This window comes from Oncorhynchus keta, chromosome 34 (assembly GCF_023373465.1).
Source record: "Oncorhynchus keta strain PuntledgeMale-10-30-2019 chromosome 34, Oket_V2, whole genome shotgun sequence".
NCBI lineage: Eukaryota > Metazoa > Chordata > Actinopteri > Salmoniformes > Salmonidae > Oncorhynchus > Oncorhynchus keta.
The window spans coordinates 75,970,238-75,988,260 of record NC_068454.1 but is presented as its reverse complement, the minus strand read 5'-3'; the positions used below and the strand labels follow the sequence as shown (position 1 = coordinate 75,988,260).

The following is an 18,023-nucleotide window of genomic DNA, read 5'->3' as shown; positions in this document are numbered from 1 at the left end:
AAGAGACAATCTCGGGGATCATGAGCAGACCGGTCGTTGACTGGAGCGCAGAAACCTGACAGAACGGCTGAGGCAGGGGAGCCAGGAGCCAGTTGAGGCATGAGAGCCTGACGAGCCAGTGGAAGCGGGGGAGCCTGGCGTTCTGTCTGAGGCATGAGAGCCTGTAGCGGCTCCCGGACCCAACGTCATTCCCACCGGGAAAAAAACACTCCCTGGGTGAGGTGTTATTCTATGGATCTACAGGTTCCCGCACCTTAGCAGAGGTGACCGGTCCCCTCCTGATCCCCGGGATCGTCATCTTGGTCAGCGTCCTGCAGATGGAGCCACGCGTCGGGGAGGGGGTACTGTCACGTGTAATCCCCCTCCGACCTCTAGGTCACCAGGCTGCTCGTTAGGATGCACACCTATCACCAGCGTTACACGCATAATGACACTCACCTGGACTACATCACCTCTTTGATTACCTGCCCTTTATATGTCACTCCCTTTGGTTTCTTCCCCAGTCGTCATTGCTGCTGTTTCATGTCGGTGCGCTGTTTGTGTTTCTGTTTTGTTCATTTATTAATTAAATGTATTCACTCCCTGAACTTGCTTCCCGACTCTCAGCGTACATCGTTACAGGGACCTTCAATGCTGCAGAATTTTTTTTGTACCCTTCCCCTTCCCCATATCTGTGCCTGTCTCGTAGCTCTTGACATGCACTGTCAACTGTGGGACTTTATATAGACAGGTGTGTGCCTTTCCAAATAATGTCCAATCAATTGAATTTACCACAGGTGGACTCCAATCAAATTGTCGAAAAATCCTGAGCTCAATTTCGAGTCTCATAGCAAAGGGTCTGAATACTTATGTAAATAAAATGTGCAAACATTTTGAAAAACCTGTTACTGCTTTGTCATTGTGAGGTATTGTGTGTAGATCGATGAGGAAAAATCTATTTAATCCATTTTAGAATAAGGCTGTAATGTAACAAAATGTGGAAAAAATCAAGGGGTCTGAATACTTTCCGAATGCACAGAATGTTCATAGTGTATCTATAAATACAACATATTTGGCTCCATTTGCACAATAAGGTCAATTATGTAGTGCCATCATCATTTCTCACATCAATCAACATTATTTGGGAAAACATGGATTTTTTACAATCAAAAATTCCTTGTGGACAGATGTGAGCTGTTTCCAGTTCATTCCTGAATCTCTGAATCTCTCACTCTCTTATTTCCTACAAATGACATGCCATCCTCTACCTCGTCTAAATATTAGATAGCTGTTTATGTTAGTCTTCCATGATCTTCTTATCAATTGGTTGATTATTTACTGTAACAACAGATACAAATTCAAAATTAATTTGATTAATATGTTTCCAACCACGCCCTCCTCATGGGAAAGCTGACTTGTATTCGCCTCGGAAAACGTCAATCCAAATTCTCCGACCTGCATTGGCTGTAATTCAACACAATGAATTTAGACCACTCCCACTACCAATTCCACACATTGCAGAGGCGCGGAAGTTGGTTTCGTAGGGTACGTTATGTTGTTATATTGTGCGAAATAACTTCAAATACAGTTAGTTAAATCTGTTTTTAAGGACATGTGGTTTGGGAGCAGATGAACGCATTGAAAGTGTTCTGAATGTTTGAAATTCTCGAAAAAAATAACATCCCAACGTTAGCATGCCGATGTAACAATGTGTTAAGCGAACCTGACTGGCTAACGTTAGTTATTTGCATATCTAAAGTTCAGTGTACATTGTTTTCTGAAATGCAACGATACTGACTGACATTTGCTTACAATTTATTATTGTTCGGACGTCAAAGTGATGTCAACTTTTCCTTGACACATTCATTATTAGCTAGCTAACGCGTTAGCTGGAGACAGCTGGCTAACGTTACCTGACAGCCTTTGTAAGTATCTGCTGCTGAGTGTTACCAGACTTTGGAAAGAATATGAGATATTACTTTCTCGTATTCATCCAGACAGCTACTTTAGCTAGCTAGTATAATGTTAGTTGTCTTACAGAAAGACACATTCAGCATCCTTACCACTCCGATTTAGAAAACAAGGTATGTTGAGCTATTATAATAGCTGGATACAATGCCAATGAGTAACGTTAATACGTTGTTGAGAGGCCTATATACCCCGCACGGTTTTGCAAAAATGTAAGTTGACAGTAAATAAAGCGTTTTCCTGTGTCTTGTCTCGTAGCAGAATGTTGGGGGAATTCGGTATGCTGGAACGAGACAGAAGGGGGCTTCGGAAATGCTCTGTGACTCTCTGCAAAGATATGGTGGTGGACGAGCTGTTCATTCAGTCGCTGCAGACAGACGACATTCTCACCGACAGCATGGCAGAAAGCATCCTGGTATGTTGTGTTCACCATGTTAAATTGTGTAGTTCGATACTATTACCAGGTCAGGTGACTTATGACACTATCAACGTCCAAAAAATGCATTCATGGCCCAAATGTCTTATTGTTGATTTATGTCATTAACTTCAATCATGTAATCAATAGTGAATGTCAGTGTAGATCAGGGTTTCCCAAACTCGTCCTTGCCCCTTGTGTGCATGTTTAAAAATGTTTTGCCATAGCACTACACAGCTGATTGAAATAATCAAAGCTTGATGATGAGTTGATCATTTGAATCATGTGTAGTGCTAGGGCAAAAAAAAAAATATGCACCCGGTTTCAGAAACCCTGGTGTAGATTACCATGTCTTTCACTTTCTATTTTTTGTAATCTGTGTTGATATCCGTTGTTCCCCAGGTGGAGCCGAACTCCCACAAGCGGAGCTGGCGTTTGCTGTCCCTGCTCCCCAAGCGTGGTCCCAGAGCCTTTAGCAGCTTCTGCTCAGCACTGAGAGACACAGAGCAGCAGCACCTATGTGCCCTGCTCACAGAGTCACCAGAGAGGGATGGAGAGAGACAGGTGAGTGGGCACTGGGTGCCACACAAGATGTTGATCCAGACAGATGAGCAGAAGGACAAAGATATAAAGGGAGAGGGGTGAGCGCCACAACCAACCTAAGCCTCAAACTGTGCCCCTTACACAGTGTCCCCAGACAGCTAAAGCGAAAGACAGGGCTGAGGAGGTGATATCCACAGCATACCCAATCCAAGCTTCAGACCGCAACGCCCCATTCACAAAGACCCCAGTCAAAGACAGTGAGGAAGAGGGGGATGAAGAGAAGGAGGTGAGCTCTACCCAACACCTAAACCAAGCTACAGACTAAGTTGGAATATTTTCCTGGCATTTTACAAATGTTCCATCCCAAGAATAAAACAACTTTTCTCCCGAGTAACCCTGTATTTCCCTCCAAAACTGGAAGTGTCATTCAAAAACATTATAAAGCATATGTAATGAAAAACATTCAAACCTAATGCTACCTGAGTCTGATACATTTTACGAGGCCTACATTAAAGACATTTAATGAGCCCAAAGCCCAAATAATTTTTCCATTATCTATAGGATATAGGCTACTGCACATTACGCACGACAGGGAAGCATACAACCCATAGATGTAGATGTAGCTCTTGGGTAAATAAATGAAACAAGCTCCATTAGGCTAATCTTTTTGAGTGTGAACTGTATTACTCTATTGTATTATACTGTATTATATGAACTGGAATTACGCACATCATTTCAAACCATGATAAAGCAGAAGAGACCATGAAGATTGAATGGTTGTGGGTCTGAATGAATAACTGCATTAGCCTGCTGCCTTGGCACGCATTCACTGTTCTTTCAAACTACCCGTGAGTTCTGTTGGCTGCTGTATTTAACATTCAGCAACAACAACAAAAATTGCATCCCTCTTCGAATAGTCTATTGGTGTAAGAAATGCAAAAAAGATTGTCTAGCTTTTCCTGCATGGGATTCAGAGCTAAGGAGTGTTTTTTTGAGAGGCCAGCGGAGCACAGTCGCTTGCGCATTGTGCAAGAGACAGAGGCTATAAGTTAGATGCTTATTATGCATTATCCATCATTAATTAACTTAATATAAGGTTAATAATGTATTACCTGAAAGAGGTAGGCTAGAACATCTATATAATCTCAATTTAGAACAGGATTATCTATTTTAGATGCAAATTGAATGGGGTTGATAGTGTGTTCACTGATTTAAAGCAACAATGTTAGAGTGATAGGCTGTTTTCAAAACTCTTGAGCTGCAATAAAAAAATATATATATATTTACAAAAAATTTAAAAAGTTGACCCCTGAATGCCAGATGGAGATGGGTAAATTAGACGTGCATTCTGTCTCTATATTACTGTTGCGTAGGCTATGCTGCAGCCAATGTAGGCCTACCTGTCACAAGAAAAAACGTTACCATGATGAGATGGAGCTCCATACTGAGCTGGGCTGCCTGTCTCGCCCCTAAGCATTGATTCATCATGCAGCGGCCGTAGAGAAACCACATTTAGACATTGCATATCATTTTAACAGTTCCATTTCACGCCATGCTGTTCATATAAATCATTTATTATAATTTACCGGTTTCTCGCAGTTATTTATCCCGGGAAAGGGGAGTGGTTTTGGACGGTAAATCTCTGAAACTTGGTTCCTGCCATTCAACCCTACTACAGACTGTCCCCCCCAGAGTCACTAGAGAAAGAACTGACCACAACACTCCCAAGCTACGACAGGGAAGTGGGAGAAAGAGGAGGAGAGATGTAGATTGGGAGAGAGGTGAGTCAGCCATCACTCCCAACCCAAGCTACAGACTGCTATAACAGGGAGAAATAGGAGGAGAGATGTAGATTGGGAGAGAGGTAAGAGTCAGCCATCACTCCCAACCCAAGCTACAGACTGCTGTAACAGGGAGAAAGAGGAGGAGAGATGTAGATTGGGAGAGAGGTGAGAGTCAGCCATCACTCCCAACCCAAGCTACAGACTGCTGTAACAGGGAGAAATAGGAGGAGAGATGTAGATTGGGAGAGAGGTGAGTCAGCCATCACTCCCAACCCAAGCTACAGACTGCTGTAACAGGGAGAAAGAGGAGGAGAGATGTAGATTGGGAGAGAGGTGAGTCAGCCATCATTCCCAACCCAAGCTACAGACTGCTGTAACAGGGAGAAAGAGGAGGAGAGATGTAGATTGGGAGAGAGGTGAGTCAGCCATCATTCCCAACCCAAGCTACAGACTGCTGTAACAGGGAGAAAGAGGAGGAGAGATGTAGATTGGGAGAGAGGTGAGTCAGCCATCACTCCCAACCCAAGCCTCCTCTGGATGTTTTGGTATTCACACTGCAGGCGAGAGAAAATCAGGAATGAACTGGTTTCACCTATAAATGTTTAGATTGTATCTTACGTCGAAGGTAAGTTAAAAGATGGTTAAATTCTCCTTTTCCTTTGTCCTTCAGAGATATGTGGACTCTCCCCTCCCACATCCCACCCAGGAGGGGATTGTTCCAGCCAAGAGAGCCAGAACACAAGGTGAGTAGAGCAGTCATCTGAGGTGGGTGCATTCAAGATCACAGTTTTACAACCGTTTCATTCACAATATTTGCACGATTCCTAGGAGATCGTGGGAGGGGTTGTTTGTGTGGTGTTTTGGAGAAGAAAAAAAATCAAATGTAATCATTCTGTTTGTTGGCTTGCAACTCAGTAAAAAAAAGCTTATTTTTAATAAACCCAATAAAACTGTAAATGAAAATGTCCCAATTGAGTCCAGTTGTATAATTTTATCAGTGTGGAAGCAGTGTGCTGTAGCCTTGGTATGGAGTGCCACTGCCCAGCCAGTCTCACCACCTGCAGGCACCACGCCCGTGTGACTTGCTCACATAGCTGTAGTACAAAGGTTGTTACAACACCATTATATATTGCTAACAGCTTCCCTTTCAAGGCAGAAACGTGACCTTGACTGGAACCCTGCTCTGATGGGCATTATTGGAATTGTCTCCACTGGTGTAATTTCTGGAATGAAATACATGCAGGGTGTAATGTTATCCTAATATGTGTTTCAGAGTCAATGGAGATGTGTCTGGATGCAGACAGTCCCATCACCAGCTCTGTTCTTCCCTGTACACCAGACTTCTACCTAAAACACTGCCAACAGGTACAACACTCACTGTTAATACAAACCAGTAAATCACCTGTCTGTACCATGTCACTGCCAACAGGTACAACACTCACTGTTAATACAAACCAGTAAATCACCTGTCTGTACCATGTCACTGCCAACAGGTACAACACTCACTGTTAATACAAACCAGTAAATCACCTGTCTGTACCATGTCACTGCCAACAGGTACAACACTCACTGTTAATACAAACCAGTAAATCACCTGTCTGTACCATGTCACTGCCAACAGGTACAACACTCACTGTTAATACAAACCAGTAAATCACCTGTCTGTACCATGTCACTGCCAACAGGTACAACACTCACTGTTAATACAAACCAGTAAATCACCTGTCTGTACCATGTCACTGCCAACAGGTACAACACTCACTGTTAATACAAACCAGTAAATCACCTGTCTGTACCATGTCACTGCCAACAGGTACAACGCTCACTGTTAATACAAACCAGTAAATCACCTGTCTGTACCATGTCACTGCCAACAGGTACAACACTCACTGTTAATACAAACCAGTAAATCACCTGTCTGTACCATGTCACTGCCAACAGGTACAACGCTCACTGTTAATACAAACCAGTAAATCACCTGTCTGTACCATGTCACTGCCAACAGGTACAACACTCACTGTTAATACAAACCAGTAAATCACCTGTCTGTACCATGTCACTGCCAACAGGTACAACGCTCACTGTTAATACAAACCAGTAAATCACCTGTCTGTACCATGTCACTGCCAACAGGTACAACGCTCACTGTTAATACAAACCAGTAAATCACCTGTCTGTACCATGTCACTGCCAACAGGTACAACGCTCACTGTTAATACAAACCAGTAAATCACCTGTCTGTACCATGTCACTGCCAACAGGTACAACACTCACTGTTAATACAAACCAGTAAATCACCTGTCTGTACCATGTCACTGCCAACAGGTACAACACTCACTGTTAATACAAACCAGTAAATCACCTGTCTGTACCATGTCACTGCCAACAGGTACAACACTCACTGTTAATACAAACCAGTAAATCACCTGTCTGTACCATGTCACTGCCAACAGGTACAACACTCACTGTTAATACAAACCAGTAAATCACCTGTCTGTACCATGTCACTGCCGACAGGTACAACACTCACTGTTAATACAAACCAGTAAATCACCTGTCTGTACCATGTCACTGCCAACAGGTACAACATTCACTGTTAATACAAACCAGTAAATCACCTGTCTGTACCATGTCACTGCCGACAGGTACAACACTCACTGTTAATACAAACCAGTAAATCACCTGCCTGTACCATGTCACTGCCAACAGGTACAACACTCACTGTTAATACAAACCAGTAAATCACCTGTCTGTACCATGTCACTGCCGACAGGTACAACGCTCACTGTTAATACAAACCAGTAAATCACCTGTCTGTACCATGTCACTGCCAACAGGTACAACACTCACTGTTAATACAAACCAGTAAATCACCTGTCTGTACCATGTCACTGCCAACAGGTACAACGCTCACTGTTAATACAAACCAGTAAATCACCTGTCTGTACCATGTCACTGCCAACAGGTACAACACTCACTGTTAATACAAACCAGTAAATCACCTGTCTGTACCATGTCACTGCCAACAGGTACAACACAGTCTCTGTCTGGTATCTCTTACCTGAGACAATTAACGTTGTTAACTGCTGTGTATTTTTGGTTCTCATATTTGTCACTGCAAATACAACTGTTATAATACAATGCAACTATATGCAGTCCCCTAGGGAAGTTAGTTTCAAGGCAGCAGCCACTGCAACATGCACCTTTGCAACGAATACATGCATGCACTTCCTGTGTCCAGAATGTGTTTCCAGATGCTGTTTAGCTGCATTGTTCCCCAAGGTATTTCTAGGGAACAGGAGAGTAGATCTTCCTATTCAACCACCTCAACCTGTAACAGCTGTTGAAGTGTCTCCGCTCTAAACAGACAGCTATTAGACCTCTGCAGTATAGACAGAGTTTAGACAGTACCAGGCGAGTCCCACTGGTCCATAGAAGACAGTGTTTGTCTAGACCACAGTCAGTTTGACAGGAAAGAGACACGGGGAGAATTCCCCCAGCCCATGTGTTGAAGTCTCTGTAAACCTGCTCAGGTTGAGGATGATTCATCACTGAGCTCCACTGGGTTGTAAAACTGTCATTTAAATACAGGGACAGAAACCACAACAAACACTACTGAGAACAGCAGCAACAGAAGCACATTATTATTTTCCTTCAGGTAAACCATGTCATTTTCTCATGCTGCATTTTTGTCTCTTGTCCCTCACTCTTTTCTCCTCCTTTCCCTTCTTCGCTTTCCTTCCTCCCTTTGCATCTCTCTCTCCTCACCTCACACTTTCTCTCTTCCCCCTCTCCTCTCTTTCTCCTGCTCTCTCCCCTTCAGTCCTATAGTATGGTGTCCAGTCCTCGTGGCCTGGCCTTGGTGATCAGTAATGTCTCCTTTGACCCCTGTGCTGCTCCTGACCTGGACTCCAGGAAGGGAGGGGAGGTGGACGAGGAGGTCCTCAGGAAAGTGTTCACTGAGCTGGACTACATAGTCACCGTCCGGAGAGACCTCACAGCTCCGGTAACAGAGACATACAGTTGAAGTCTGAAGTTTACATACACCTTAGCCAAATATATTTAAACTCAGTTTTTCATAATTCCTGACATTTAATCTAGTAAAAAATCCCTGTCTTAGGTCAGTTAGGATCACCACTTTATTTTAAGAAGTGAAATGTCAGAATAATAGTAGAGAGAATTATTTATTTCAGCTTTTATTTCTTTCATCACATTTCCAGTGGATCAGAAGTTTACATACACTCAATTAGTATTTGGTAGCATTGCCTTTAAATTGTTTAACTTGGGTCAAACGTCTCAGGTAGCCTTCCACAAGCTTCCCACAATAAGTTGGGTGAATTTTGGCCCATTCCTCCTGACAGAGCTGGTGTAACTGAGTCAGGTTTGTAGGCCTCCTTGCTCGCACACACTTTTTCAGTTCTGCCCACACATTTTCTATAGGATTGAGGTCAGGGCTTTGTGATGGCCACTCCAATGCCTTTGACTTTGTTGTCCTTATGCCACTTTGCCACAACTTTGGAAGTATGCTTGAGGTCATTGTCCATTTGGAAGACCCATTTGTGACCAAGCTTTGACTTCCTGACTGATGTCTGGAGATGTTGCTTCAATATATCCACATCACTTTCCAACCTCATGATGCCATCTATTTTGTGAAGTGCACCAGTCCCTCCTGCAGCAAAGCACCCCCACAACATGATGCTGCCACCCCCGTGCTTCGCGTGACATACTTTCTTGGATTTTCCATGCCGTTTAAAGGCACAGTCAACTTAGTGTATGTAAACTTCTGACCCACTGGAATTGTGAAATAATCTGTCTGTAAACATTTGTTGGAAAAATTACTTGTGTCATGAACAAGTAGATGTCCTAACAGATTTGCCAAAACTATAGTTTGTTAACAAGAAATTTGTGGAGTGGTTGAAAAACAAGTTTTAATGACTCCAACCTGAGTGTATGTACATTTCCAACTTCAACTGTACACACACACAGAGAGTAAGACAGTGGTGCCAAAGGTACAGCAGTGCTTCAACAACATGGACTGTATCGGTGGATCCCCCACTGGCTTCAATCAGTGGCACTCAGGCATTTGTTTGCCTTGATCTTCATAGACCTGTTGCTATTAGAGTCGTGTTGTTAGCTAGTGGAGACAGCTGTGTGTAGCGTTGGTCTTTCCATGACCATGTTTAATGCAAAGAACAAAGGGTGAATTTACAGCTCTACACTGCACTTTGTGACAAAATGTACCTAAAGTTCGAAAAGTGCTATGTAATTAGAATATAGTTTAATACTTGATTGATCTCTCTCTATGACAGGGCATGCGGGAGTGTATTGAGCAGTTTGGCAGACGACAGCAGCACCAGACCGTATCCAGCTGTGTGGTGTGTCTGCTGTCCCATGGAGTAGAGGGGGCTATCTACGGCACAGACGGACAGCTGCTGGAGGTGTGTGTGACCTCATTCAGTTGAGAGTGAAACCCTTTCTGATGATAATAATCATATTAATTGAATCTCTGTCTCTCTCTCAGTTGGACTGGGTGTTTGAGGCATTTGACAACGCCCACTGTCCTCTACTGCAGAATAAACCCAAGATGTTCTTCATCCAGGCCTGCAGAGGAGGTGAGCTCACACACGATCTCTCTGCCCTCACTCTCCCTCCTTCCATTTCCCCAACCCTCCCTTCCCTGTTCTCTTCTTCTAACCCGTCTTGTCTCTGTCTCCCTCCAGAGGAGATGGACTGTGGGGTGGAGCAGCCAGACGGGCCAGAGAGGACCCAGTCTCCTGGCTGTGAACAGAGGGATGCAGGGAGGGAGGGAGAGGGAGATGGAGACACCAGGCAGACGGAGGAGAGAGGCAGGCTCAGAGTCAAACTGCCCCAGCGCTCTGACATGATCTGCGGCTTCGCCTCCCTCAAAGGTGTGAGTGTGTGTAGGTTATGTGTGTTGTCTGAGTCGGTTTATGATGTGAATGTTGGAGTATTTGGTGGTATTTCTTTGTTATGTGTGTTGGGCCCTACTACGTAATGTAGTGTCTGTCGAGCCCTGTTAGGTAATGTATTGTCTGTCGGCACTGTTAGATAATGTAGTGTCTGTCGGGCCCTGTTAGGTAATGTATTGTCTGTCGGGCCCTGTTAGATAATGTAGTGTCTGTCGGGCCCTGTTAGATAATGTAGTGTCTGTCGGGCCCTGCTAGGTAATGTAGTGTCTGTCGGGCCCTACAAGGTCATGTAGTGTCTCTCGGGCCCTACTAGGTAATGTAGTGTCTGTTGGGCCCTACTAGGTAATGTAGTGTCTGTTGGGCCCTACTAGGTAATGTAGTGTCTGTTGGGCCCTACTAGGTAATGTAGTGTCTGTTGGGCCCTACTAGGTAATGTAGTGTCTGTTGGGCCCTGTTAGATAATGTAGTGTGTGTCGGGCCCTACTAGGTAATGTAGTGTCTGCCGGGCCCTGCTAGGTAATGTAGTGTCTGCCGGGCCCTGCTAGGTAATGTAGTGTCTGTCGGGCCCTGCTAGGTAATGTAGTGTCTGTCGGGCCCTGCTAGGTAATGTAGTGTCTGTCGGGCCCTGCTAGGTCATGTAGTGTCTGTCGGGCCCTGCTAGGTAATGTAGTGTCTGTTGGGCCCTACTAGGTCATGTAGTGTCTTTCGGGCCCTGTTAGATAATGTAGTGTGTGTCGGGCCCTACTAGGTAATGTGGTGTCTGTCGGGCCCTGCTCGGTCATGTAGTGTCTGTCGGGCCCTGCTAGGTAATGTAGTGTCTGCCGGGCCCTGCTAGGTAATGTAGTGTCTGCCGGGCCCTGCTAGGTAATGTAGTGTCTGTCGGGCCCTGCTAGGTAATGTAGTGTCTGTCGGGCCCTGCTAGGTAATGTAGTGTCTGTCGGGCCCTGCTAGGTAATGTAGTGTCTGTTGGGCCCTGCTAGGTAATGTAGTGTCTGTTGGGCCCTACTAGGAACTGCAGCCATGAGGAATACTAAGAGAGGATCCTGGTTCATCCAAGAGGTCAACTCAGCACTCCGATTCAGAGCCAGAGACACACACCTATCAGACATACTGGTGCAGGTAAACACAAACACACACCACATATCACAGTCATAGTAAGTACATTTTCCCTCAATAAAGTAGTTATCAGCAAGTTCAGTGCTAGTAACCTTTTGTAACCTCTGTCCTCAGGTGAATGGTCGTATTAAAGACAGAGAAGGCTATGCTCCTGGCACCCCCCACCATCGCTGTAAGGAGATGTCTGAATTCACCAGCTCCCTCTGCAAAGACCTCTACCTGTTCCCCAAGTACCACCCTCAGTACTGACAGGCACACATTTCTGCACCCCTACAGCACCACACACATACCGAACCCACTACTGACACACACACATGCTGTTACACACACTCACAGAGGATTAATTCATTCACATTTGCTGTGCAAATTCTCTCACAGACAAACTTGGAAAGAAAAATGGAACGAGTTGTTGTAAATCTATGTGCTTGGTAATGGGCATGAAGTATACATGACTGGTATGAAGCTGATGTGTGTGTACCTACCTATCAGCTAGGCTTGCTATATGTGTATCTGTGCCAGTTAGAAATGGGATTGAAATGTTCTAGGAAATATTTTTAGCTCGCTAACAACACCAGAATATATTTAAATGTATCGCTTTTAATTTCTTACTAAACAGTAACTTTTGCGTTTCAAGTTTATTCTTTTTTTAAACATGTATTTTGTATGCAGATCTATTTTTATCAATTTATTTTGTATCAAATCATTTTTAAGCTGTTTGTTTGTAAGAATTTTAAAGCCCTCGTCTCCTTTTTGTATTCAAAAATGTTCATTATAAAATGCATAATATTATATGCATTATAATAGGAAATCCCCCCTGACCAAATGAAGGTATGTGTCTTTGTCCATCTGATGGGCAGACAGGTGGTGGTGTAGAGTTATAGGCTGAGGATGCAGCATGGAGGGAGCTGCATTTCAATACCCTCCTAGTAATCTGAGTCTTCCACTGAAGGATACTGGGACAAGTAGATGTGATATTGGGAGTTTCAGGGTTTGTTAGCAATGATTTGATGTGTTATTGAGGCAACAAGTGTACTGCATTCCATTTGAATAGAATGGAGTCATGACCATTTCTCTCACAAACAACTGTCCTCCCCCTCCCATCTCTACCTCCATGAGGGGGTTACGGTCTAAGGCACTGCATCTCAGTGCAAGAGGCGTCACTACAGTCCCTGTTTCGAATCCAGGCTGTGTCACATCTGGTTGTGATTGGGAGTCCCATAGGGCGGCGCACAATTGGCCCAGCGTCGCGTCATCCAGGTTTGGCCAGGTTAGGCCGTCATTGTAAATAAGAATTTGTTCTTAACTGACTTGACTAGTAAATAAAACATTTAGGTTAATTAATGTTGTAACTACACTGGTAACCAGACTGTTATTACTTAGATGTGATGAAAGATGTCAACATGTATTTAAATGAATTACATTTATATGTTACACCAATGAATTTAATTAGAATTCTATGTAACTGCTTGTTATCTCTGGTCAACTTGAGACCTAAGTTACCTACTGTCAATGTTTCCTTGACCATTAAGATTTCAGTTCACAAGATGGATGTACATGGATGTTTTAAAGATGTATGGATTGGTTTTAAAGCAGCTACAGTATTTTCCTTTTCAATTTGATATGCAATATTCCATAGCAATGTGTGCCATGTGGAATATGTGTTTAAGTATTGTCTTTAAAATACTTGGTTAATCATTTACATAGGACGATGCATTCCATTCAAGTGTATGAGCAGCAATATTGATGTTTCTCAGAATGAGCAGCAATGTGTTTGGTTCTAACAGTGTTGTAGGGAAGAGTGATATGACAGGAACAGTATGAATTGAGCTGTTGACCAACCAATCACAGAGACAATGCGTAGTGATCATCTTTATAAGGGACAGTTCTATAAAGATCCTGTTAAATTAGTATTCTAATTCTATGGACAATTCACCCCAAAATCAAAGTGCCAGATGTTAGACGTTTTCCAATCGGTTTGAAGCCTCTAGTTCGGTTTGAACTAACTTGATGTGTACAATATAGCATCTACACAACTGGTGTGGTGGAAAGTCATATTTTTTTGTAAATGTTCCAAAGGTGGATTTTGTGGTGAAGTAGGTTATCCCTTGAAAGTGAAGTACTGAGGGATGGGGGGAGGAGATGACTGTATTTATGTCTAAAACAAAGACTGCCAAATGTTCAAGAAAATAAACAGCTTTTTTTTCTATGAGTTGTGTTAACATGCGCTGTGTGTGTGTGTGTGAGAGAGCACTGTACATATGTATATTATATTTTGATCTCTCCTTGTTGCTGTTTGTTTATATCGTAGTGTACATCCAGTCCTCCTCACTGGTATGGTATAACTCGCATAACCCTGTAGTAAGGACTGTATGATGACTGTATGATATGCGTCATGAGTCACACACTGACCACCACCACTGTGATAATGTTCTCTGTGTATCAGGTATTGCCTCAGCCAGCTGTCCATAATCATTCTCCCTGACACATCACACACTCGCCCGCTGTCGGAGTGACACATTTTTCTCTGTTCACCACCATGCAGTGAGATTAGGTTGTAATATGGTGGTGTGTGGTCTCCAAAGCAGAGAAGGGTTAAGGGATTGGTGGGGCCGGGGCCATTCTCTCTCTCCCTCTTCGGGCGGGCCATGTGCCATGCTGTCTCATCCGGCTGAAATGGAAACCGGTGATTTCAGATCAGTAAACATGATTGAGTGAGAACCACTTCAGACTTTTGAGATGAACGCCTACAACCCAGACTGAAAACCATTATATCAGAAGGGATAGATGGCAATGTGCGTTATGTTGACTGCTACATCTGGCCTAGTGAAGAGGTATGTTGATACAGCAGGGGGAATGAGGGCTTGGAGCATGTGAGGGGTTCGAAGGGATAGCCTTGCATCATTGGCTGATGAGTTGATACCTGTCACGGGGGTGTTATGTGCACCCACCCTCACGTTGCAGAGGCAGCCCCGTGGGGGGTGGCATCACGCTCACCCCTGACTGTCCAAACAAGAACACTCCATCCAAAAACAAAGATCTAATGGCCCATGGGTCGAGCTGGCCTGCTCACAGGGACAAGAGGTGTGTATGCCAGTGTCGTTGTCGTTAACATGAGCCCTGCTGTGTGTGTGATTAGGTGTCTGCTGATCTAATAAAGGAAAGCGCTGTGTCTGTCTCTGCCTCATATCACTACCAGGAGTCTCTGTACAGACGTCTTTCTGTTGACTGTCTTACAGGACAGGTGGAGGGAACACCGCCTCTGGATCAACTGAACAAGATTGGATCTGAACAAGTATCAATCTCAAGTGTGTGTGTGCACTGAACTGCTGTGTGTGTTCGAATGCATATGTAAGAAAGTGTGTACACTCTTGATGTGTGTGTTTAGCTGAGAGTGTGCGGGTGGAAATGCTGAAGTGACCATCAGGGCTATTTTTGGGTCTGTGTCAGCATGTCAATGGCTGCAGATGCGTCGCAAAGGAAGGTCCTGAGATACCAACAGACCCTGGTAAGTCTCTGTCCATCAGTCTGCCCACTTCTCACTCTCTACCTGTCCGAGTGTCCGTCCGTCGCAGTCCATCTCTGTCTCTACCCGTCTGTCCACCTCTCACTCTCTACCCGTCTGTCCACCTCTCACTCTCTACCGTCTGTCCATCTCTCACTCTCTACCCATCTGTCCACCTCTCACTCTGCCCGTCTGTCCACCTCTCACTCTTTACCCGTCTGTCCACCTCTCACTCTCTACCGTCTGTCCACCTCTCACTCTCTACCCGTCTGTCCACCTCTCACTCTCTGCCGTCTGTCCACCTCTCTCACTCTACCCGTCTGTCCACCTCTCACTCTCTACCCGTCTGTCCACCTCTCACTCTCTACCCATCTGTCCACCTCTCACTCTGCCCGTCTGTCCACCTCTCACTCTCTACCCGTCTGTCCACCTCTCACTCTCTACCCGTCTGTCCACCTCTCACTCTCTACCCGTCTGTCCACCTCTCACTCTCTACCCGTCTGTCCACCTCTCACTCTCTACCCGTCTGTCCACCTCTCACTCTCTACCCGTCTGTCCACCTCTCACTCTCTACCCGTCTGTCCACCTCTCACTCTCTACCCGTCTGTCCACCTCTCACTCTCTACCCGTCTGTCCACCTCTCCCTTTCTTCCCGTCTGTCCACCTCTCACTCTCTACCCGTCTGTCCACCTCTCACTCTCTACCCGTCTGTCCACCTCTCACTCTCTACCCGTCTGTCCACCTCTCACTCTCTACCCGTCTGTCCACCTCTCACTCTCTGCCCGTCTGTCCACCTCTCACTCTCTACCCGTCTGTCCACCTCTCACTCTCTACCCGTCTGTCCACCTCTCACTCTCTACCCGTCTGTCCACCTCTCACTCTCTACCCGTCTGTCCACCTCTCACTCTCTGCCCGTCTGTCCACCTCTCACTCTCTGCCCGTCTGTCCACCTCTCACTCTCTACCCGTCTGTCCACCTCTCACTCTCTGCCCGTCTGTCCACCTCTCACTCTCTACCCGTCTGTCCACCTCTCACTCTCTACCGTCTGTCCACCTCTCACTCTCTACCCGTCTGTCCACCTCTCACTCTCTACCCGTCTGTCCACCTCTCACTCTCTACCCGTCTGTCCACCTCTCACTCTCTACCTGTCTGTCCACCTCTCACTCTCTACCGTCTATCCACCTCTCACTCTCTACCCGTCTGTCCAAACTGAAAAAACTGTAAAAAACGGAATAATAGTAACACAAGGAATCAAATCAAATACAAGAATGGATCTATATCCAGGGAATACCAGTACCAGATCAATGTGCAGAGGTACGAGGTATTTGAGGTAGATACAGTTGAAGTCAGACGTTTACATACACCTTAGCCAAATACATTTAAACTCAGTTTACACAATTCCTGACATTTAATCCTTGTAAAAATTCCCTGTCTTGGGTCAGTTAGGATCACCACTGTTTCAAGAATGTGAAATGTCAGAATAACAGTAGAGAGAATGATTTCTTTTGATTTTCCCATGATGTCAAACAAAGAGGCACTGAGTTTGAAGGTAGGCCTTGAAATACATCTACAGATACACCTCCAAATGACTCAAATTATGTCAATTAGCTTATCAGAAGCTTCTAAAACCATGACATAATTTTCTGGAATTTTCCAAGCTGTTTAAAGGCACAGTCAACTTAGTGTATGTAAACTTCTGACCCACTGGAATTGTGATACAGTGAATTATAAGTGAAATAATCTGTAAACAATTGTTAGGAAAATTACTTGTGTCATGCACAAAGTAGATGTCCTAACCAACTTGCCAAATCTATAGTTTGTTAACAATACATTTGTGGAGTGGTTGACAAATGAGTTTTAATGACTCCAACCTCAGTGTATGTAAACGTCCAACTGTATGTACATGAAGGCGGGGTAAAGTGACGGCATCAGAATAGATAAGTGTAAACTAAAGAAGAGTAGTAGCAGCAAATGCCGTGTAGCGGTGTGTGTAATGTGTATATATGTGTTTTTGTGTTGTGTTGGTCTGCGTGTATGTGTGGGAGTGTCAATGTAATGTGTGTGAGTTAGTGTGTGCATTTGTATAGAGTATATCACCTAGTGAGTGTACGTAGGGTCAGTGCAAGATAGTCATTGCAGATTGTTTGGGTACCATTCACTGACTATTTAGTAGTCTGGCTATTTAGCAGTCTTATGGCTCACAGGTAGAAGCTGTCTCAAAGCCTATTGGCCCAGGAGCCAATGCTCCAGTACCATTTGCCGGACGGTAGCAGAGTGAACAGTCTATGGAATTGTTTCAGTTCTTCCGCTGACACCGCCTGATATAGAGGTCCTGGATGGCAGGGAGCTCGGCCACAGTGATGTACTGGACTGACCGCACCACTCTTTTCTTGAGGCTGTGATGTGGGCGCCAAGGAACTTGAAGCTCTCGACCTGCTCCACTACAGCCCTGTAAATGTGGATGGGGGCATGCTCTCCCCGTTTCCCCTGTAGTCCACATTCAGCTAATTGGTATTTTTCCTCTGTACGTCTCGATGTCTGTCTCTTCATCTGTCTCTTCCTTCCTTCCTCCCTCTCTATCTCTCTAACCTCAATAGTGTTCTGTGTTCAGGTGTTATGTGCTTGTCTGACCTGCTGGTGTGATGACATAAATATGTGACGCTGTAGAGAACCTAGTCCTCCCTCGTTCTCTCCTTTATTCAACAAGAGAATCTGAATGCTCGTTGCTTCTTCATGTACGAGATTGCATGGCCCACCACTCATCCATACACTGAGTATAGCAAACA

General features: G+C 44.6%; 1 protein-coding gene across 1 annotated transcript; it reads left to right on the top strand.

Moving 5' to 3' along the window:
* Positions 1–1,435: 1,435 nt before the first annotated feature.
* Positions 1,436–13,944, top strand: LOC118371240 (caspase-2). Its single transcript, XM_035756615.2, has 12 exons — positions 1,436–1,524; positions 2,209–2,362; positions 2,765–2,926; positions 3,051–3,191; positions 5,360–5,432; positions 5,963–6,054; positions 8,513–8,695; positions 9,999–10,127; positions 10,211–10,301; positions 10,410–10,598; positions 11,629–11,738; positions 11,850–13,944. The coding sequence occupies exons 2-12, from the start codon at positions 2,210–2,212 to the stop codon at positions 11,982–11,984; spliced, it is 1,458 nt and encodes a 485-aa protein (XP_035612508.1). The 5' UTR covers positions 1,436–1,524; position 2,209; the 3' UTR covers positions 11,985–13,944.
* The last annotated feature ends 4,079 nt before the right edge of the window (positions 13,945–18,023 follow it).

Bases quoted from the DNA above. Each gene is read 5' to 3' on its own strand.
- LOC118371240 (XM_035756615.2), top strand. From the start codon at position 2,210: ATGTTGGGGGAATTCGGTATGCTGGAACGAGACAGAAGGGGGCTTCGG. The intron at 2,363-2,764 runs GTATGTTGTGTT...GTTGTTCCCCAG, and splicing joins GCATGGCAGAAAGCATCCTG to GTGGAGCCGAACTCCCACAA. The intron at 10,599-11,628 runs GTGTGAGTGTGT...GGGCCCTACTAG, and splicing joins CGGCTTCGCCTCCCTCAAAG to GAACTGCAGCCATGAGGAAT.